Source organism: Colobus angolensis, unplaced genomic scaffold, assembly GCF_000951035.1.
Source record: "Colobus angolensis palliatus isolate OR3802 unplaced genomic scaffold, Cang.pa_1.0 Scaffold57, whole genome shotgun sequence".
NCBI lineage: Eukaryota > Metazoa > Chordata > Mammalia > Primates > Cercopithecidae > Colobus > Colobus angolensis.
In genome coordinates this window covers 3210421-3233896 of record NW_012119265.1, presented here as the reverse complement: position 1 = coordinate 3233896, position 23476 = coordinate 3210421, and the positions used below count along the sequence as shown (strand labels likewise).

The 23476-nt window shown below is 41.3% G+C and overlaps 1 protein-coding gene across 4 annotated transcripts in view; it reads left to right on the top strand.

Annotated features, from left to right (window-relative positions):
- GCH1 (GTP cyclohydrolase 1) overlaps positions 1–16963 on the top strand; it is a 50623-nt gene extending 33660 nt beyond the window's left edge. The window contains exons 3-7 of one of the 4 annotated variants that reach the window (XM_011961840.1): positions 2863–2918; positions 11855–11886; positions 13124–13208; positions 14823–14961; positions 15912–16963. In XM_011961840.1, coding sequence (XP_011817230.1) covers positions 2863–2918; positions 11855–11886; positions 13124–13208; positions 14823–14949 — 300 coding nt within the window. In that variant the 3' untranslated portion in view covers positions 14950–14961; positions 15912–16963. Of the gene's footprint in view, positions 1–2862; positions 2919–11854; positions 11887–13123; positions 13209–14822 lie in introns of all 4 variants that reach the window. The other 3 variants (XM_011961841.1, XM_011961839.1, XM_011961842.1) reach the window with 3 other exon arrangements.
- The last annotated feature ends 6513 nt before the right edge of the window (positions 16964–23476 follow it).

Here is a 23476-nt window from a genome sequence, read left to right as displayed (position 1 = left end):
AAAACAAAAAACCAAAAACCACAAAACAAACCAAACAAACAAAAAAACAAGCAAAAAGTAGCTAGCATGGTGGCATGCAACTGTGGTCTCAGCTACTCAGGAGGGTGAGGTTGGAGAATTGCTCGAACCCAGGAGGTCAAGGCTGCAGTGAGCTGAGATCACACCACTGCACTCCAGCCTGGCAAAAGAGTGAAACCCTGTTTCAAAAAAAAAAAAAAAAAGAAAAGAAAAGTAGTACTTCATAACGGTGCTGAAGACTTCATATTATGTCACATCAGGGCCAAGTGAGGTGGCTCATGCCTGTAATCCCAGTGACTTGGGAAGTCAAGGTGGGAGGATAGTTTCAGGTCAATAGTTCAAGACCAGCATGGGCAACATAGTGAGACTCTGTCTCTACCACAAAAGAATTTTTTTTTTTTTTTTTTAAATTAACTGGGCATGGTGGTGCATACCTGTAGTCCTAGCTACTTTTTGGGAGTCTGAGGCAGGAAGATTGCTTGAGCTCAGGAGTTTGAGGTTACAGTGAGCTATGATCATGCCACTGTACCCCAACCTGGGTGACAGAACAAGACCTTGTCTCTAAAAAGAAAAGAAGAGAAAACAATCAGAAAACCCAGATACATCATATCAAGAGCCATACCGTATCTGGTAATCCTGCAATTAATAATGAAGGAATCTTTGAAAGGGAATCTATTGGTAAGCAAATTAGACACAGAAAGCCTATGGCTTGTTCAAGAGGATAGAGATAGTGGCTTGTCTGCAGCCAGATCCAAGGTACTGATTCTGTACTCAGCCTGCCACCATTTTATCCTGCTACTTTCTGCTATTACTTCCTCATTGTTTGTATTTTTGCTACCTTTGTTTAAAAAATATATTATTTAGTGATTTTTTTTTTTTTTTCAAGACAGTTTTGCTCTTGTTGCCCAGGCTGGAGTGCAATGGTATGATCTTGGCTCACTGCAACCCTTGCCTCCTGGGTTCAGGCAATTCTCCTGCTTCAGCCTCCCAAATAACTGGGATTACAGGCACCCACCACCACACCTGACTAATTTTTGTATTTTTAGTAGAGATGGGGTCTCACCATGTTGGCCAGGCTGGTTTTGAACTCCTGACCTCAGGCAAATCACCTGCCTTGGCCTCCCAAAGTGTTGGGATTATAGGCGTGAGCCACCGCTCCTGTCCTATTTAGTGATTTTGTGAAATGGACATTTAAATGACCTAGGATTTTAAGACCAAAAATAGTATAAACAATAAACAAATTCTATGTCTGCATAGAAATGTAAAAATTTCAGACAGCATAGAAGACGTTGGTTCATAGGAAGGTTTTAACTCTCTAATTTTTCTTTGAAATACCCAATGTTTAGGTGCTATTTTACTTTTTTCCTCCTGCCAACCAGGAAGGCAATGAGGTGGACTTCTCAAATTCCTAAAGCATAGTGCTAATGGATGGGGAAAAAATCACTAAGTACTACTAGATCAGTTATGTAAATAGTAAGTGAACAATGAAACTGTTGGCAAACCATGATGCTGTTGAGTCTCTAATTTTATATTTGGTTAATTGCCTACAAGTGACCATTTACTCTATTAGTCTTTTCAGGAAAGTAATGTTTTTCGTACATAGTATTTGGCTCAGAAAGAGGTAACTTTTATATTTGATATTAATTGGTGCCATTTAAGATGACAGAAATGGCCTGGCTGTATGGTGGGTTCTATAAAACTTGGTTCTTAGGGTACAGGTTCTTGCCAAGCCATGGTGGTAGCAGTGCCCTTTTTCTCCTGTTAGGAAGATGGGGCCAGGCACGGTGGCTCACGCCTATAATCCCAACACTTTGGGAGTCCGAGGTGGGCGGATCAGGAGGTCAGGAGATCGAGACCATCCTGGCTAACACGGTGAAACCCCCCCTCTACTAAAAATACAAAAAATTAGCTGGGCATGGTGGCGGGCGCCTGTAGTCCCAGCTACTCGGGAGGCTGAGGCAGGAGAATAGCGTGAACCCGGGAGGCGGAGCTTGCAGTGAGCCGAGATTGGGCCACTGTACTCCAGCCTGGGGGACAGAGCGAGAGTCCGTCTCTAAAAAAAAAAGTAGGATGGTGCTCTCTAGCAGCTTAGAAACCAGGAAGCCAAGCACAAAAGGGCATGGAGAGCTTCTGTGCTGCAGGGCTTTGCAGTGGAATCTTAAGACTGCTGTGATGTGTGGAATGGCAATACTTATGCTTACAGTTTTTGCCATTTAAAGGAGGCTTTTCTGTATACATTTTAATGTTGCTATGAGATCATTTGCCTTTTCTTGAGAATGTTTCTCCTCCATAAAGAAACTTTCAGATTTGTGTCAAGAGTTCAGCTTCACAGGTAAGTGTCAGGGCTGTGCAGTTGACTCCTGAACAACATGAATTTGAACTGCATGGGTCCACTTAGACATGGCTTTTTTTTCAACCAAACAGTGATCAAAAAGTGTACAGTATTTGCAGGATACAAAACCTGTATAGATGGAGAGACGACTTTTCATATATGCAGGTTCTGCAGGGCCAATTGAGGGACTTGAGTGTGTAGGATTTGGGTATGCACGGGGGTCCTGGAAGCAATCTCCTGCGTTTATCGACGGACAACTGTACTTCAAGTTTGTTATTTGATTAATAGACTCATACTTACACATTTTTCTTTTACTGCATTTATGTAATTTTAAAAATACATATATAAATGTTTCATTTTCTAAGTCTTAACAGTTCCAGATGTTTTCAAGGTAATACATTGTTGTGATAAATTACATATAAGTATGCTATATTCTTTTTGTATTTCCTTATTCTGTCACAAAGAAGGCACTGTATTTCACTCAGCTCATGATTTCTGTCTCTTCTCTGAAGGTCCATATTGGTTATCTTCCTAACAAGCAAGTCCTTGGCCTCAGCAAACTTGCAAGGTAAGTGTGACTGTGCAATGAATAAGAATACAGGTTTATAGGACCTGCCGTTGTCTGCTGAGAATCTATCTCATCAGGCTTTCTCTCTTTACCTGTATGGATCTAACTTGGAAGTCACATTGCAACTTAAAGTTTATAGCTGCAGAGGCACAGACTCAGAGGGCCTGAAACATAGATGCCCCTTTCTTCTTGTCTGCTATTGCCTGCTCCCTCTTCCACTTCCCACCCTTTCTTCCACAGATACATACATCCTGGAAGTCTCAGTTCACCTCTTTCTCTGCAGAGCCTTCTCTGACTGGAGAGGTCCTGAACTTACCTTCAGTCCAGCACCATCCTTTAAGGGGGGTTTAGCTAACAGTGAGGTGTTGGGGGAGAAGCTGGGCAGGGGTCTAGCTACAGTGCCCTGCTGTCAGACTTGTTGTCAGGCTTGAGGACTCTTCTATACTTGTCAAGGGGAGTGCTCAACTTCTTCCCTTTCATACAACACTGCTTTCAGACTTGTAATGAAACTTCCCTGTGGGATCCCCAGCTTCAACCCTGCCTTGCTCTGCACTGGATGCCTCCAGGCATATATCAGGGGTCCTGCAGGCCAGTCCGTTCACGCCTAGATTCTTTGTTTCTGCAAACACAAGACTGCCTGCCTTGGCTTTGCGCAGCTTTGTTCTGATACAGTGTTCACTCTCCCCGCTCTCATTTCTCTCTTTCCTGGTACAATCTTTTCTGTTCCTTATCCTGTGGGTTCATGCCTTAAAAAATTCCCTTACTGCCTTTTTTATTTGGGTTTTAGGAGAGGTGATGTACATACACATTCATCTGTGTTTAACTGGAAGTCAACATGGGGGTTCGTGTTCAGATATCTCGGTAGGCCCCAGCCACCAATATTTTATTACCCTTAAATATCCTTGTTACTTCTTTGTATAAAGCTACTGAATTTTGGGTGATGGAGGAAATACTGGGAGGTGTGTCTGTGTGGAGAGAGAGAGAGAGAGAGAGAGAGAGTTAAGAATAAGCTGAAGGGTGGGGTAAAGTGTTCCTACTCTTTTTTTCAAAAACAATCAAGCTAAGTTTGAATAACTTGAGGTTATAGTGACCATATCATAATTGAAATAAATGAGTCTCAGCTGGGTGCCGTCTTTCACGCCTGTAATTCCGGCACTTTGGGAGGCCAAGGCGGGCAGATCACTTGAGGTCAGGAGTTTGGGACCAGCCTCACCAACATAGTGAAACCCCATCTCTACTAAAAATACAAAAATTAGCTGGGCGTGGTGGTGCACACGTGTAATCCCAGCTACTCGGGAGGCTGAGACAGGAGAATTGCTTGAACCTGGGAGGTGGAGGTTGCAGTGAGCTGAGATTGCGCCACTGCACTCTAGCCTGGGCGATGGAGTGAGACCCTATCTCAGAAAAATAAAAATAAAAGAAGAGGAATAAATGAGTCTCTGTGACCAGCTGACTGTGCTGTGGCTCTGATATGTTCCTGTTTCTTTACGCAGGCCCTGGGATTTAACAGTTGTGAAATGGTGGTCCTGATATTTCTCAATTCTGTGCTGGAATCTGTAAAAACTACTCTAGCAATCTGACACCTACCCTCTACAGTTGTTCCTTTTACTTTGTTTTCATTTTCACTTTCTCATTCATTTCCTTTGGGGATCAATAAGAAAGTGGGTAGAAGAGACAAATTTAACTTCCTCAGTTTCTGACCTCATTCTTGCTCAGCTATTTTGCTATTAGACAGGGCTGCTTGGCACCATGAAAGGATATTATATCACAGCTGTAATTGCTTCACTGGAATAAGGCTCTTAGCACAAATCCAGAAACATTCTGGCTGCTTGCATGTAATCCGTCCCTGGTGGCAGTGCTGAAAAGTTGCTGAGAAAAAGTGTATTGGTAGTGATTGGGAGTAATTAGTCTTACTGTACTTTTTATTAACAACTCCCTTCCCAATAACTTACTCTCAACTAATAATGTATTAAACCAATTTCATGTCAACTGTGAGTAAAAGTATCTTTACTAAAATTGGTTATTCTTACCATTTTATAAATACAGTCTAAGTAAAATCAGCATGCTTACTGTGCAAACATAGCTGTAGGCCCAGTCCCCTGGGGCCCGCCCTCCCTGTCAGCAAGATTGCCAACCTTATACCTTGCCCATATTAGAAATTCTGGCACTGCTGATGCCTGTAACAGACTGTCCATATGTGAAAGGTGTAATGGATAGTTTCATAGTGTAAAAAAGCTTGGCAGATCACATTAGGCCTTGGTCTTGATGTAACAGCCTTCTCTGAAAAACCACCTGTTGATCATGATTAACACTTTATGGGAAACAGACTGAAGGGTGATTTAGTGAGATCATACAATAAATGGCAACCTGGTGGTAGAAGGAAATAATCTTAGTTATTTCCTTTCCAAGTAGGAGGAAAAGATCTCAAATAATTAAGCTTTTATGAAGCAATACAAAGGAGTTGATTATTAGCATGGGAATTTGTCCTTAGACTAATGGGATTAAAATTTAAGAGTAAAATGGAACACTAAGCGAAAGAACCAAGTGTATGTTGCTTTCAGATATTTTGCAAAAAATTTGAATAAAGAGTCTGTTAAACAGAAAAGAAGATTAAGATTTTATCCAACTGCTTATTCTTTTTAAGAAGTAAGAAGTAAGAATATTTAGGGAATGAAGAGGAATAAAAGCTGAATGTCTTAGCAAAACTTCACTGCTCATTTTAATCTTGTATGTGAAGTTTCTTATATGCTTGCCTTTAAATGAATGACCTTTCAGTGCCAGTGAAGTCAAATATCAAGCAGTAAAGCCTTAAGTAACAAGAAAATGCCAGAAGTGAGTTGATCTGGCTCAACTCTAGTAGAATTCTAGAATAAACTTAGTTTGAATAGAACTTTCTTTTGTTGCTGAAGTTATTGAACATGTATTCATTTTCTTCCCTTAGAAATAACTGAGCCTCGGCTGGGCGAGGTGGCTCATGCCCGTAATCCCAGCACTTTGGGAGGCCGAGGTGGGCGGATCACTTGAGGTCAAGAGTTTGAGACCAGCCTGGCCAACGTGGTGAAACCCTGTCTCTACTAAAAATACCAAAATTAGCAGGGCATGATACCATGCGCCTGTAATCCCAGCTACTTGGGAGGCTGAGATGGGAGAATCGCTTGAGCCTGGGAGGCGGAGGTTGCAGTGAGCCGAGATTTTACCACTGCACTCCAGTCTCATGACAGAGCAACAGTCTGTGTCACCAAAAATAAATAAATAAATAAATAAATGTACGAAATCTTGAATTCAGAGTTGTAGTACCTCCAGTAGCCATGGCTGACCTGTTGGTGGGCACTGTGCCAGCTACTGTGGAGGCGAAAGAAGCAGGACCATGGCAGCCACCCTCAAGGAGAGTGCACAGGGCAAGACTGCAGGTGCCATGGAAATGCCTACTGTAGCTCCAGGTTCAGAGGAGCCACGATGGCTGTGGCCTGGCAGGTGAATAGACCTAGAGGTGGAGGGATGAGCAGAATTCTAAATGGGGGAGAAGTTTCTCTAGGTATAGTTAATGCATGAGCAGAGACCAGTCAGAGGGTAGGAGCAAGGCCTGTTCCAGTGGATGGGAACCAGATTGACTGATGGAAGTAAGCGGTAGACAAGGGGGAAAGGTGAGGTGGGTATTAGATTACAGAGGGAGCAGTCTTTTTTTTTTTTTTTTTATGTTTTGATTATAAAAACAACATAGCATTTAAATACAAATGAGTGAATAAAGTAAAAACTTTTTTTTACCTATTTTCATTCCCCAGAGTTAGAACTAGAGATTTCTTTCACGATCCTTCTGGAAAAAATTTACGCAAACACAAGCATAAGATCATATCTTATATTCTGTACTACAACTTGTTTCTTTACATTTAATTTTAATTTTTTTTTTTTGAGATGGAGTCTCTGTCTGTCGGCTAGGCTCGAGTGCAGTGGTGTGATCTCGGCTCACTGCAACCTCTGCCTCCTGAGTTCAAGTGATTCTCCTGCCTCAGCCTCCCCAGTAGCTGGGATTACTGACGTGCACCACCATGCCTGGCTTGTTTTTGTATTTTCAGTAGAGACAGGGTTTTGCCATGTTGGCTAGGCTGGCCTCGAACTCCTGGCCTCAAGTGATCAGCCCACCTCGGCCTCCCAAAGTGCTGAGATTACAGGCATGAAACTGTACCCAGCCAGGTATTTTTTTTTTTTTCTTTTTTTTGGAGACAGGGTCTTTTTCTTTTGCCCAGGCTGGAGTGCAGTGGCACTATCTGGGCTCACTGCAGCCTCCACATCCTGGATTCAGGCGATTCTCCTGCCTCGGCCTCCTGAGTAGCTGGGATTACAGGCACGTGCCACCACGCCCGACTAATTTTTGTATTTTCAGTAGAGATGGGGTTTCAATATGTTGGCAAGACTGGTCTTGAACTCCTAACCTCTGGTGATCTGCTCGCCCCAGCCTCCCAAAGTGCCAGGATTACAGGAGTGAGCCACTGCGCCCGGCCCTGGCCAGCTTTTTAAAACTTTAAAATACCTCAAAGTTCCTTGGACATCTTTTAGTCCAAAAAGTCCAAGTTTCTTTTCATAGCTACCTAATATTTCTTTGATTAATATAATTCATTTAACCAGTGTTTGTTATAGATAAGTACAGTTTGCAGTTTGAGACTTGCCAAAAAGTAAAAAAGAGCCCTGGTGAACAAATTTTATTATCTTTGTGTGCTTTGAATCTATCTGAAGTCTAAATTACTAGTATGGAACTTGATGGGTTAAGGGTAGCCGAATTTTTGATATGATGAAATTGCTCTCCAAAGAGACCATGCCAGTTTATACTCTAATAAACTGATAAAGTGTGGTGTATGTTTCTCCACACTTTGGCCAACACTAAGTTTCATCACACTTTTAAATCTTTGCCAAACTGATAAGTAAAACATAGCGTCTATTTTAGTTTGCATTTCCTTAATAGAGCAAGGTTGAATCTATTCAGACACTTCCTGTTCTTAGCTTCAGTGTTAATTTTTCCACTGAATTACCTGTCTTTTTATTCTTGGTTTGAAGAAGCTCTGAATGTTAAAGCAGTCAGGTCAGGTGCTACAGACAATGCTTGCCAGCTCGTCATTTGTCTTTTGATTTTGCTTTCTAGTATTGTATTTCCATAAAGAAGTTTAAAACTTTTCTGTAGTCACAAACTTTTTTTTTTTTTTGGTACTTGTATGGCTGCATTATTATATTTAAATCTTTGCTCCATCTGGAATGTGTTTTGGGGTGAGGAGTGAGGCAGAACCCATCCACTGCTGTGTGTGCTGACTGCCCGGCGGCCGCAGCACCCCCACTTCCTTCCTTCCTGCCCTCCCTGCTCTGGGTCTTTGCTGGGCCTTTCTTATCTTCCTCCTGGAAGGAGTGTTAAGCTCCTGCCTCCTCCCTGCCTCTCATCTCTGAGGGTCCTTCAGTCCGCCCTCATGAGCTGCGGGGGTGTTCTTTCTGAAGTGTGGATTGGATCATGCTGCTCCTTTGGTGGCTCGCCACAGCTTTTCAGATAAAGTTTAAACTCCTTATTTAGAATAATTTAGAAAAACCCCAAAGAATAGAAATCACAAATCTACAAGTTGAAAATCTTGTATTATAGGTTGCTGGGGAGTCTGATATCTAGGAAGGAGAGGATATGTAACTAAAAATATGCTTTATAAATCTTTACATCTTGATGAGTAAGTTTTTTAAAAAGATGGGGAGAGAAAGGAATGGACGAGGAGTTTGAAAGCCTGCATACATTAGTAACCATTAGAAAAGATCAAATTAATGTTTTGGGGGAAAGTCAGTTTTATAAGTATTTTTTCAAGCTTTCAAGTAGCCACTAATTTTGCATGTGTATAAATAATTCAAGAGCATAGAAAAACCTGTGAAGTGTCAATTAATTTGATGAAGCTGCCTATTCTTGATAACAAAGCCTGGTAAGCATAGCGTTAAAAAAATGATAGGCAAATCTCACTGATGAATGTAGCTGTAAGAATCCTAAAATGTCAGGTTAGTATAGAAGTACTGTTTTCAACATTACCCAGGGATGTTTAGTCCAAGAATGTAAGAATGGTTTAGATTAAAATTGACAACTACCGATGCTGAGTGTGGTGAACTAGATTGTAATAATGTCCCTCTTGGTACAGCATATCAAGATAATGCATATGTACATTTTACAGTTTGGGGGAAGCATGAGGCAATTCTAGTGATAATCCACTGGAATTAGCACTAAAGCCAAAGTCTGGATTCTGTCCTCCCTATTCCCATCCCAGATCGAGGATGATACTTACCTATTAGCATTATTCTAGGAAGAGCAGGAAAAAGACAAAAAAACTAATAGACACATTCATGAAGTTTGGGATCAGAATTTGTACTATCTGTGTGGCCTTCAAAAAATCAAATGGAATAATTTAGTTTCAAACGACCCCATAAGGCTGGGCGCAGTGGATCATGCCTATAATCCCAGCATTTTGGGAGGCTGAGGCGGGTGGATCACTTGAGGTCAGGAGTTCGAGACCAGCCTGACCAGCATAGTGAAACCCCATCTCTACTAAAAATACAAAAATTAGCTGGGTGTGGTAGCTCACGCCTGTAGTCCCAGCTACTCAGGAGGCTGAGGCAGGAGAATTGCTTGAACCCGGTAGGTGGAGGTTGCAGTGAGCCGAGATCACACTGTTGCACTCCAGCCTGGGCAACAGCAAAAACTCTGTCTCAAAAATAAATGAATAAATAAATAAAATGACTCCATAGAGGTATCCTTGTAGGCAGCTAGCAGAAACTAGTGCATGTTCTCTGATGCACTTTTATCCAGGCTTCAAAGGATACCCAAAGATGAAGTTCCAAGAAGCGTAAACAAGCCACCATGAGTCGAGTCAGACGAACACGATGGAAGAGGGCAGATAGCAGAGTTATCAGAGATAGGATATAAAACAAGTACAGTAAGTCCTCACTTTACGTCGTCGATGGGTTCTTGGAGACTGCAACTTGAAGTGAAATGACTTAGGCAAATTGGCTTATAGCAGTCCTGGAATAATGTTGTTTCATTCAATGTCATTTCATTATGATTGAGAAAAAAAAATTCCTAGCTGGGACCCACTGTCTGTATGGAGTTTTCATGTTTTCTCCCACATCTGTGGGTTTTCTCCAGGTGCTTCAGTTTCCTCCCACATCCCAAAGATGCACACGTTAGGTGATTTGGTGTATCTGTGTGGTCCCAGGCTGAGTGAGAGTGGGTGGATGTGTGTGTCCTGCAATGGGATGGCGTCCTGTCCAGGGTCAGTTCCTGCCTTGCACCCTGAACTGCTAGGAGAAGCTCCAGCCACTTGAGACCTTGAACTGGAATAATTGGGGAAATCAATATCTTTTCATTAATCTTTCTTAAATGTATGTATCACTCACATTTATTTTAGTGTTTAATATTAGAAGTGTTTTTGTGTTTATTTAGAAGTTTGTTGACATTTTTGTGACCAGAAATATGCTGTAGGAGCTTAACTCTTATTATATCAATTAGCCTAGGGTAAAATTGGTTTTGTTCTCAGTGTTTTAGTAAAGTCGTAGATTCCAAGAACCTGTTGACTTTAAGCAGGGATTTACTATGTATTAAAAAATAGGCCGGGCACAGTGGCTCATGCCTGTAATCTCAGCACTTTGGGAAGCCAAGGCGGGCAGATCACCTGCGGTCAGTAGTTCAAGACCAGCCTGGCCAAAATGTTGAAACCCCATCTCTACTAAAAATACAAAAATTAGCCAAGTGTGGTGGTGGGCACCTGTCCCACTACTCAGCTACTCAGGAGGCTGCTCCCGGCTACTGAGGAGGCTGAGGCAGGCGAACTGCTTGAACCCAGGAGGAGGAGGTTGCAGTGAGCTGAGATCGTGCCAGTGCACTCCAGCCTAGATGACAAGAGCAAGACTCTGTCTCAAAAAAAAAGGAAAATTTATCACTTGACAGATTGTGCTATAAGCTAAGATCAGGAAGCTTTTATTTCTTGCGGGTTAATCATACTAAATGCTTAGATAAACCTGTCTTATGAAGAGGTGTCTGAAGAAGTCTAATCAGTTCTAATCTGCCCCCCAATAGGTTTAGTTGGTATAGTAGTTGACCATGGTGTGCTATTAATTAACAAAGTCTTTTTATTTTTAACTTGAATTTTAAGCTCTGATAAAACAATATGATTAATCAGAGCACTTGAGACATGATCTAAAATTGATGATTTGGAGCTTTAAAATTTTGTTACTCATCTCTGTGTTTTTCCTAAGTGAATGTCACACTTGGAGACTCATTAATTCTCTTTCTGGGGACCTCAGGAAGCACCACTCTGTAGTGGTTGGTGGTCTTCTGTATTAGTCAGGGTTTCCTAGAGGGACAGAACTAATAGGATATATATATATATATATCAAGGGGAGTTTATTATATATTAACTTACATGATCACAGGGTCCCACAACAGGCTATCTGCAAGCTTGAGGAGCAAGGAGAGCCAGTCCAAGTGTCAAAACTGAAGAACTTGGAGTCCGATGTTTGAGGGCAGGAAGCATCCAGCGCTGGAAAAAGATGTAGGCTGGGAGGCTAGGCCACTCTTGCCTTTTCATGTATTTCTGCCTGCTTTATATTCGCTGGCGGCTGATTAGATTGTGTACCCCCAGATTAAGTGTGGGTCTGTCTTTCCCAGCCCACTGACTCAAATGTTAATCTCCTTTGGCAACACCCTCACAGACATACCCAGGAACAATACTTTGCATCCTTCAATCCAATCAAGTTGACTTTAGACTACATTTCCCTGTGGTACTTGTATCTTTCTGTCATCTTCCCATAAGCTTTATCCCCTCCTGCAGCCCACTGTTGCTTCAACAGTGTCCTTTTTGTTTTATGAGGAAGCCTTATCAATTTTGCTTCAAATGATTTATGATTAACTAAAACAATTCTTTCTTTTCTAGGATTGTAGAAATCTATAGTAGAAGACTACAAGGTAAGCTTTAAGAATCTTTATTAACAGAAAACATTTTACTTTTTCTTTTATTTTTCTTTTCTTTTTTTTTTTTTTGAGACAAAGTCTTTCTCTGTCACCCAGGTTGGAGTGCAGTGGTGCAATCTTAGCTCACTGCAGCCTCAGCCTCCTAAGTAGCTGGGATTACAAGAGTGCACCACCATGCCTGGCTAATTTTTGTATTTCTAGTATAGACGGGGTTTCACCATATTGGTCAGGCTGGTCTCGAATTTCCAACCTCAGGTGATCCACCCACCTCAGCCTCCCAAAATGCTAGGATTACAGGAGTGAGCCACTGCCTGGCTACAGAAAACATTTTTCCTACACAAGAAGTATTTTTTGTTTTATTACAAGTGTAGTAAGTATGACTTATAAAAATGTAAAACCTCATAGGACTATATCTACTGTTTCAAGCCTCCAGAAGAAATCACTGTTGTATTTGCACATTCCTTCACATTTTCATGCATATACCTACATTTTCAAATCAATTTATTTGGATTATGTTTAAACAAAAATGGGCTCATTTTATATATAATCGGCCTTGCTTTTTGCCCTGCTTTTTTTCATTTAACAAATCTTAAACAATTTTGCCACATCCATGTAAGTATCATTCATTCTGGTGGCTGTCTAGAATTCTGTATATGCCATGGCTTGGCATAACCTATACCCACTCTGATAGACATTGGGGGGTTTCATCAGTTTTCAAATAGATGCAGTGCTGCAATGGATACTCTTGTATGAATTAAAAGACAAGTCATTTTATTCAGGACAGGAACTATATTATTTAGGTTAAATTGTTGGTTTTCAACATTGCTCTAAGTACAGCTCAATAATCGGACTGCAGCCCCTTTGTTAACCCTGTTGCAAGCTATTTATTTGCTGCACTACTTTACCTCCATGGAGGTGCTTGGTAACCAGTACTGTGTTGTTCTTACTGCACAGGTTTGAGATAATTACTATTCTAATTCCTTCCCCTAGTGATGCTGGAGGGCTTCGGGGGGTTCTGAGATCTCTTTAGCCCTGTATTTCAGGTGAGGGAGTTGAATCCAGGCCTCTCTGTGGCCGTCAGCAGACAAAGCAGACTGGTAAAAGCTGGTGTGTCTTGGCTCTTAAATCTCGCAGAAGTCTGCTTTCTAAGATTTCAAATGTTCTAGAGACAGAAAAAGCTTCCAGCTGTTTGTATCAGACTCTCAAGCTGAGCTCCTTGTCACATCCACAGTTCAGGAGCGCCTTACGAAACAAATTGCTGTAGCAATCACGGAAGCCTTGCGGCCTGCTGGAGTCGGGGTAGTGGTTGAAGCAACGTAAGTCTGCATCTGCCTTTAGTAACATCATAATGGTGCACTAGAAGTGATCTTGCTATTTAATGCTTCTCATATTTTGTAGCACCAGGTGATGCCACACAACTGACCTAACTGTAGATTTCCATCCCTGAGCCTAAAACTCTTTTACCACTTTCATTTACTGTGTTATTGATACAGGAACAGAGTACGGAAGAAATATTTTTCTGAGGGTAGGATGGGGCTTGTGGAGGCATAGGGAGTTATAAGCACAGGTGTAGAGATTTACACAATGAATAGCCCTTTTTTTTTTTTTGAGATGGAGTCTCGCTCTGTTGTCCAGGCTGGAGTGCAGTGGCGTGATCTCGGCTCACTGCAATCTCCACCTCCTGGGTTCAAGTGATTCTCCTGCCTCAGCCTCCTGTGTAGCTGGGACCACGGGTGCGTGTCACCACACCTGGCTAATTTTTGTATATTTAGTAGAGATGGGATTTCACCATGTCGGCCAGGCTGGTCTTGAACTCCTGACCTCGTGATCCACCCGCCACGGCCTCCCAAAGTGCTAGGATTATAGGCAAGAGCCACTGCGCCCAGCTCAGTCGCCATTTTTTTTAAAATGTTCAAGACAGGGTCATGCTCTGTCACCCAGGCTGGAGTGCAGTGGCACAATCTCGGCTCACTGCAATCTCTGCCTCCCAGGTTCAAGCAATTCTCCTGCCTCAGCCTCCCAAATAGCTGGAATTACGGGTACCCACAACCACACCCAGTTAATTTTTGTATTTTTAGCAGAGCTGGAATTTCACCATGTTGACCAGGCTGGGGATCTCAAACTCCTGACCTCAGGTGATCTGTCCGCCTCAGCCTCCCAAAATACTGAGATTATAGGCGTGAGCTACTGCGCCCAGCCCCAGTAGCCATTTTTATGTCTTCTCTTGATTTCTTCTTTAGCTCTCTGTTGCTCTGAGTTTTTCTAATATTTTGTCACACATTTGAAAAATAAAGCCAAGAATTGGTACATTTCTTTAAGTTGGGATGAGTTAAGAGAATTGCAGCCATTGTGTGGACAGAGTTCATATGTGTTCTGTGACATGGTGTGAACTCTGTTCTATGTCTGGTATCTAATGTCACCAGGTTGCTCAGACAGGATCCCTGGTCACCGTTACCTGAATTCTGCCTGGTAACACCAGTATACCTGAGCATTTATCTCAACACCTAGGCTTGCATAGTGCTGTCTTGGTCCTAAAGGCAGAGCAAGTGAGAATTCTGACTTTCTTTTGATCTAGAAGTTAAGTATCTTTGTATGCCTTTTATATTTCTTTCACCCCAGAAGAAAATTCCATTTTTTTCCCTTTTTGGATGCTTTAAGGATCAACTACTGATAAGAATAAAAGTTGCAAGACAACTTGAAGAAAAAAAAAATTAGGTTGCTGCAAAGATAATTGCAGTTTTTGCCATTACTTTCAATGGCAAGAACCGCAGTTACTTTTGCACGAACCTAATAGATAATATTTGTGTAAGAAGGAATATTTTGATATACTTGGTAACTGTGAACTGAGATTTAATCTTTAGGCCTGCTTTTAGAAACCAAACCAGCAGCTGTCTACTCCTTTAAACAACCTGTGTTGCCTTATTTTGTAGACACATGTGTATGGTAATGCGAGGTGTACAGAAAATGAACAGCAAAACTGTGACCAGCACGATGTTGGGTGTGTTCCGGGAAGATCCAAAGACTCGGGAAGAGTTCCTGACTCTCATTAGGAGCTGAGCTTCAGTGTGCGTGCGTGGGGGTTGCCGATTGTACTGCCGGTAGCATTGTCTGTCTGTCTGGTCTTGTTTGTACGTTCCATTTTCAATTGTTACACATGTGAACTTTTTCCTTGTCACTAATTATATTTAAAATTATTTCTAGAAAGTTAAATAAATATAATAAAGGGTTGAGCCCTCTACTTTCTTCTTGCCACCTTTTTGTGGCAATATTAAAGTGAACTGCTAATAGTGTAAGTACGTGCACAAAACTACTGCCAGATAACCAGAGGGGCCTGGGAAGGGAGAAGAATTCGTGTATTTTGTTCAAATAGTTTAGTAATTTGACTCATAAGTATAGGAGCATTGGGAATGGGAGGGAACTGTGCCCAGTATACTGGTTTTTTTTTCTTCCTCCAATAAAAATGGTATAGTGCTGAAAGTGCTAAAATATTTAATGCGGTATTGCTCTGTGAATTCAAGTTCAACAGACTCCACTTTGGTCATGTTTATTAAACCACCAGTGACATTTAAAAATATATTTTTAGCAGTTGTAATGTTAGTCACCAAGGGAAGGTGGTGGAATGTCTATGTTTTTGATTTTACTGTGAGTTAAAAAGGCACATTTCTACCTTCTATTGTTTTTAAATTCAAGAATAGGGAATTAGTTCCTGGTGTTGTTTACGAGTATATTCTCATGTCAACATACAGGGATTTAGATATTTAACTCTCTGTGCCTTGATGAGCATATCATTTAGAGTGTAGATACTTTTGCCTTTTTTAAAAAGCCATTATTTTGTAAGACTTGGTACACACACTGCAAATAACTAGTCATCTCAGTTTTAACTTTATAGGTTTATTGGGAGTTTCCTTTGTGTGTTCCATGTAGATGCCTCAAAATGTTTCTTCTTCTTTTTTTTTTAATCTTATAAGATATTTTTCTAAGTATTTCCAGAAACATTTGAGAGTGACCATCATTTTCAGGTCTGCAAAACCATAGCTTCCACGTACCTGAAAGAGCACAGAATGAACTGATGGTGGAATGAGCTGTGTCCAGTGTTCTAACCAGAGGTTATCGTACCAATGGTCTGTGACAATGCACTGGAAGCTTCTGGTCCCGGTTTCCTTTGTGGTCTACGTGGGTCCTGTCCTCAATGTAACTCCGTATAGGTGGTATAGGTATTTTAATCCTGGAAGCTGTTGCCTTATTAATGATTATCTTAGAATTTCCTCCATTGGGGCAGTGTGGGCCAAATTAAAACAAACAAAACCACAACTCCTCCACAGAAACACAAACACAGTTATTCTATGAAGTTTATTATTTGGTTGACATAGTGCTCTTCAAATTCATCCCATTACCCTAAAAGTAATTAACTTTGATGCTTGCTTTAACTTTAGTCCCATCTCTGCCACTTTGATGCTATTTGGGTTATGATGGGGCAAGATGGCAGAGGTATTGGGTTTTTTTGTTTTTTGTTTTTTTCCATTCCTCTCTACTTCTGTCTGTTTCCTAGCTTTTTCTTTCTGGAGTTTAACTACAGTGATGGTTGGCTTGAGTTCCTTTTTAAATCTAACCCAGTATAAACATTAGCCTGCTTAATATGTAGACATTCATAGGTAGAATTCTAAGCACTCATGTTTGGTATTTTAAAGTAAAAACAAATGTGACTTTGAGGACCAAAGAAATTGATAGCTATACATTTATCTTTATGAGGTCATTTATATTCCTTTTTAATGACTTTAAATGTTCTAACATTTCCTAGAAGTGTTCTTATAAAGGTCTAATGTATCCACAGACTGTTGTCTTATTAGTAAATGCGAAGTAATGACTTTGTCTGTTTTACTCTAGTCTCTAGTACTTCAAAATTACCTTTTCATATCCATGATCTTGAGTCTATTTGGGGGCTTTTTAAGAATTTGATGTATTTCAATACACTGTTCTAAATTAAATTGTTTAATTTTATGTATGTGTATGTATGTTCCTGAAGTTGGTCCTGTTTAAATTATTAAAGTATTGTAACTTTGTTCTTGTGAAAGTTGTTTCTTTTTCAACTACCACTATAAATATTTAAATAACTTGATTATTTTGGCTGTATTCTGTTTCAGCAAAGACGTCATAAGGGCTTCTCCCAGCCATCACGCTATTTGAATACTAATCTCAATTATTGTATGAAGTAACCCCAAGTTCTGACAGTTTCTCCTTGGTATTTGGTTGCAGTCTTACCGTCCTCACTGTCTTGAGGTGATGGGAGGAGGAGGTCTGGGATAAGAGTCAGGAATCTGAGTTGCCCTCACGTCCCTGTTGTCTTAATGCTCAGTAGGTAACTTCAGCCCCCTGGGAACTGGCACTGTTTCCTATGTGGGAGCTGTTGGGGAAGGAAGAGTAGGCTGGGGCAGGGAGTGGAAGAGGGTTTCCTTCCCTCTTCTAAGAAGAGCCTGCCCAGGGCAAAACTTCCAGTTAGTGCAAAGGATTTTGTGCTGTTCTTCTGTCCCATGCCCAACAACCTCCTTTCCTTCTTGCTGGTGGTCTGCTCCCCATTCCACGCTACCCATAGGCAGAGGCCCTTGCCCTCACCGGTGGCCAACATGTCCAAGTACTGGGGCCTGCTGCTCCTTGCAGGACCCTGTAGACCATTGGGTAGCAAATCTTATCAAAGTAGGAATGCTTACTGGCGTAAAACACTCCTAGAACCACCATTCATAGGTGTCAATAAAATGATGAGCTGCTTAGCTAAGCCCAAGTTGCTGCTCCTGAGTTTTGTCACTGAAGATTGATTGGCCAAGTTCCTTTTCAGTTAGTGGAAGAGCAGTTGCAGACATGAAAGGTTTTCAAGAAGCCTTTCTGTCAAAACAGCACCTGGATTCACCATCACAGGCGTGGGTCCTCCTGCTGATGGAAAGAAGAGGAAGTCTCAAGAGATGAATTCAAGGGGAAATGTGAGTACCTGACTGCCCACCCTCCCAGAAGCCCTTGCCTTCTTTTATTTTGATTTTTGTTACAGAAAATAAAACATGCACATTAGTAGAGAGAGGAGCACATGAACCCCTGTGTACTAATCACCCAGCTTCAAGAAGTCTCAACTCAATGCCGCCATCTTGTTTTCCTCTATACCCATCTGACCAGATTATTGCAAAGCAAATCCCAGGCATCATTTCATCCATAAATATTTCAGATTATCTAAATAAGGTGGAATCAGGTAAAGAAATATATGAACAAATACCATCCAATTATCACACTAAAAATTAATGTCAATTCAAATATCTAGATTTTCCCCTGCTGTTTTGTAATTTTTAGTAGTTTATTTGAATCAAGGTACAAATGAGAGCCACACATTGCAACAGGTTGATTTAAGTCTCTTAAGAATCTTACACGTTCTCTTCCCACTCCCTCCTCTGTTTTCCTTAAAATGTATCTGGTCACTTGTTTTGGAGAAGCCCCGTGTTTATTCCAGGAACTGTCTGGTTGCTGGAATGTCTGTGGCTGTCCAAATGAGGTCAAACTCCAGCTAAACAGGGAAAAGAAGAGTTGTTCTTTCCCATAACACTTCTCCACATCCCTAAACCCGTACTCCTGGGCAGCCCAGCTTGGTCTGGTTCTGGCTGGCTTTTAACTGGAACATAGCTCTCCTTGGCTTTGTAACTTAGAGCCATTCCCCAGGTACAGAATAGAGTTCATTGCTTTTTTCTGAGTGTGTCCTTTTTGGGCAAGGATTCCATTTTAAAACATGCTGCCTTTGGCTTCAGCTTGGTGGATTCCTTGGCTGCCAAGATTTTGGTTAAGGTGGAAAGGTTATTACAGAAGTGAAAACAATGAATCTCACAGTAATTGGCATCACTTTGAGGGCCTACCCATAGGGAATTCCGTTGGGTTGGACAGTAGGAGTGCTTGGGTTTCTTCCCCCCAACTCCCTGACCTCATCAGTTACATTTTCATGACATCCTGAGTATGAATGTCAGACTCTGGCTGACAAAGGATGGGGAGGAAAGACACACCGCGTCTTGCATTTAAGCAGCTCCTTTTATTCCCTCCCTAGCAGTGCAGCTATGACATGCCCGTAGGTCCTGGTAGTGTAACTCCTGGCACCTGCATTACACAGCCCTAATGCACCTATCCATCTTTCCTCTTATTTCTACATTCTCCTGTTTGTTTTGAGCAATATGTCCACAACTCTGACCTTTTGAGAAATCCTTTCAATCTGGAACTGACTGTGCTGCCCAGAGAAACGTGGGTTGCCTGCTGGTGAGCACTGGGAAGGCTGTGTGGAGGGAGTCCTGTGATGAAATGCCTGGGCGTGTGTATGTACAACTTCTCCTCAGGCTGTTGATTTTCCTTGATTTTAGAATGTGGATTTTTGATTCTTCCTCCTTTTCATGGATCCTTTCACATTCAAACATGTAGTGAACAAATAGTTTTTTTTTCTAATTCATTTTTTTGTGAAGTTTCCCATTATATGTGTAGTGATAATTTTTACAGTCATTCTATCTAGACTGATAAAATTCTTTACGGAAATTTTCCTCTTTGCAAGCACATTTTACTTCTAACCAAGGGGGATAAACTGAATTTTAAAAAAAAGAAAAGCTAGTAAATAAAAATCAGTTTAAAACAATTCTGGTTTTAGCAGGGACCACAGAATTATTGGTCCATATTGGTCATCTGGTCATTGGTCTCCCAGCAGCTGCTCAACCATTTTTGGCTGGAGGTGGATTTTGGTCTCTGTCTCTCTTTGGCTTGACTGCTGCCGGCCTCAACTGCATTCCTGATTGCTTGGGAAGAACAGCCTTTGACATCTGTCTGCATAGATGACAGTCTCTTATGGACCCACACAGTGGCTTCCACTCCTCTCAATTTGGGAAATTTTAAAGGAATTTCCATTTGCATATTGAACAAGTCCAACCAGAGAGAGGAAGTACCCTGACTGTTTCAGTGTGTACCTTTAAACTTTCAAGTACCTTATCCAATCAGAGACAACTAATCTTTCTTTCTCCTTTTTTTTTTTTTTTTTCCGGAGACAAGAGTCTCTTGCCCAGGCTGGAGTGCGGTGGCATGCTCTTGGCTCACTGCAACCTTCACCTCCTGGTTCAAGCACTTCTCCTGCCTCAGCCTCCCAAGTAACAGATTAAAGACACCCTCCACCACGCCCAGCTAATTTTTGTATTTTTAGTAGAGACAGGGTTTCACCATGTTGGTCAGGCTGGTCTTGAACTCCTGACCTCAAGTGATCTGCCCACCTTGGCCTCCCAAAGTGCTGAGACTACACTCAGCTCAGTGCTGAGCCACTGCACCCAGTCCAAGACAACTAATCTCAGAGCAAAATTTCTTGCCTGAAATCTCATTTCTGAGTATTTCTGAAGTTGATTTGCATGTAATCAAGGAGTATTTGAAGTCTTATCCAAATCTTAGCTGACCTTCTCTTGCTTAACAGTTGCCAGAATCACCTCTTAATCAAGAGGCTGGGGGAGTCAATACTTGAATATAACAGAATTTCCATATAAATTTAATATATTTAAAAAATAATTATGAATAAAAAATATCATGTGCACTTGAAGTATAGACAAACCAACAATGAATTCTCATTGTCTTTTTAACTAGAACACACACAAAACAGGACATTAAAATCAACATGAAACCCTGAGTTCTGAGAACTCATAATTTGTTTCCTGCATTTTAGTTTTTGGGGGATGGAAAACAAATCTTCCAGATTGTGTGTGTGTGTATATGTATGTGTGTGTGTGTACCCAATACAGAATCTGGAAGACTCATTATAAGGAAGAATATATATTTTCTTTTCTTTCTTTCTTTTTTTTTTTTTTGGAGAGAGGATCTCCCTCTGTTGTTGCTCAGCCTGGAGTGCAGTGGTACGATCACAGCTCACCACAACCTCTACCTGCCTGGCTCAAGCAATCCTCCTGCTTCAGCCCCCCAAGTAGCTGGGACTATAGGCACATGCCAGCTTGCCTGGCTAATTGAATATTTTCATTTTATAAGTGAGTTGGGTGTCAGGGAGGGTCAAATGATGTGCATCACCCACACTGGGTTAAAGAGCTGATGTTGCTGCCTGGACTCTGCTTCTGTTGACCTTTCTGTTAACCCGTGGGCCCAGCCCCTTAGGTTACCTCTGGCTCCCCATTGCAGCTAGTTAATCTTTTCCAGATGCCGTCTGTCACTCTGTGCCCCCACATATTTTTGAAGACGTATACTGTCACCTTTGTCCTTTGAACTCACAGGTGCTGCTGGGAGTAATTATAGGAGTGTGAGATGGTCACCTTGTAGTTCCATCTAGTCACACTGTCTTAAATGCTCAGATTAAAAAATTAAATAAATAAAAACTGGTAATTCTGTGGTTAGCACAAAATTCAAACATCATAAAATAATTAAGGAAACATTTACCTTCACCTCTGCTCCCAAGTAAGCCAGGCAGCTGCTATCATCAGAGATATTTAATGAAATTCTTTACTTTTATTGCAGAATGAAAATCTTTGTCTCCTGCATGTAGGCTGACTTTATGTACTTCCTAATGGTAGAAGGTGTAACTCTAAACTGGTGAGGAGTTTGTGTAACTATCAGAATGTAAAATCCGTTTGTTTATTTCTGGTGTTCTTTCAAAGTCATTAGATGCTTTCTCTGAGTTTTTTTTCTTTTTTTTTTTTTTAGCAAAATCATCTGCAAAAGAAAAATGTGTCCTCTTTACAGAACTTTGACCATCTTAGCAAAAGAAAAGCAGATTCTGGCAAGCTGAGTGTTTCAAGAAGAGGCTCTTTTAAAATTTGTTTTTTCTTTCGCTTTTCACGTTATTTGAATAGGTAATATATGCCCTTGCATAAAATTTGAAAAGTACAAAAGGATATGCCGTGAAGTCTCCCTTTCTATCCCCAGCCGCCCAGTTCTTTTCCCCAAAGCCACCACTTTACCACTGTTTTTTTTTTTTTTTTTGAGACGGAGTTTTTGCTCTTGTTGCTCAGGCTGGAGTGCAATGGTGTGATCTCGGCTCACCACAACCTCCACCTCCCAGGTTCAAGTGATTCTCCTGCCTCAGCCTCCCAAGTAGCTGGGATTACAAGCATGCACCACCACGCCCAGCTAATTTTGTATTTTCAGTAGAAACTGGGTTTTGCCATGTTGGCCAGGCTGGTCTCGAACTCCCAACCTCAGGTGATCTGCCTGCCTCGGCCTCCCAAAGTGCTGGGATTACAGGCATGAGCCACTGTGCCCGGCCCACTTTACCACTTTCTTACATATACTTCCCCAAATATTTAAGGCATATTTACACACACACACACACACACACCCCTTTATTTAAATGAGGGACTACTGGCCATGTGTGCCTATGCAAATCTCCTAAGGAACTTTTAGACAATGTTTCTATACCCTGTGAGGAACTATTCAGTATTTGTAATTATAGTTTGAAAAAGAAAATTGCTCTTGGTTATTCTGGTGGGCTCCCTCAGTTGAGAATGACTAGCCTAAGATACAAAAATTCAGACCCACGGAACCCATCAGGAAGCCAGTAGCTCCTTCCCAGGCAATTTGGGCAGGAGAACAGCTGTGTGGATCACTCTGCAAACAATCGTTTCTACCATCCTTGGTTAAGGGCATCTGCAACCACTCAGCTGATAAGTCTAAAGGTAAATTGTCCCTTAAAAGGGGCTGTCTCCAGATTAATATAATTAGTGCTGCAATTGCCTGTGTCTAAATAACTTATTTCTCTGGTCTGATATCTCTAAATGTATCCTACTTTTTTCCTCCTCCATCTCCTTTTTTATACTTGTTAATCATAGAAAACTTAGAAAATGGCCAGGCACAGTGGGTTACACTTGTAATCGCAGCACTTTGGGAGGCTGAGGCGGGCAGATCACCTGAGGTCAGGAGTTCGAGACCAGCCTGGCCAACATGGTGAAACTCCATCTCTACTAAAAATACAAAAATTATCTGGGTGTGGTGGCGTGTGCCTGTAGTCCCAGCTACTCAGGAGGCTGAGGCAGGAGAATCGCTTGAACCTGGGAGGTGGAGGTTGTAGTGAGCCGAAATTGTGCCACTGCACTCCAGCCTGGGTGACAAAAAAAAGACTCCATCCCCAAAAAAGAAAAAAAAAAAACTTAGAAAACAGTGAAACATAAAGACCAGTTACCCAATTGCATAGTTCAATAAATAACCACTGTTGACATTTGTTTTATTTTACCTGCTTTTAAAATTGTGCAAATAATATCTGGATGCTTCTGGAGTATTTAAAGCAAATCCATCCAGATAGTCTATCATTTCATCTGTATTTGTTTCACTATGTATCACTAATGGATAAGGGGTAAGGACTTAAACAAAATCCCTGCACATTATCACATCCTCCACAAAGTTACAACCATTACTTGATATCATATCATATTCTGCATTGACCTTTTCCCAGATTTCCTCACATTTCTTCCTAGAGTTCACTTGGATGTGTTTTCTTCCATTTGCCCCTCCTTATTCTGTGTAACTATCTGTAATAAGTCTCACAGTCATTCTCTCCCTTATCTTGTATCTTTGTCTAAATGGCTACATGATATTCCATGGTATA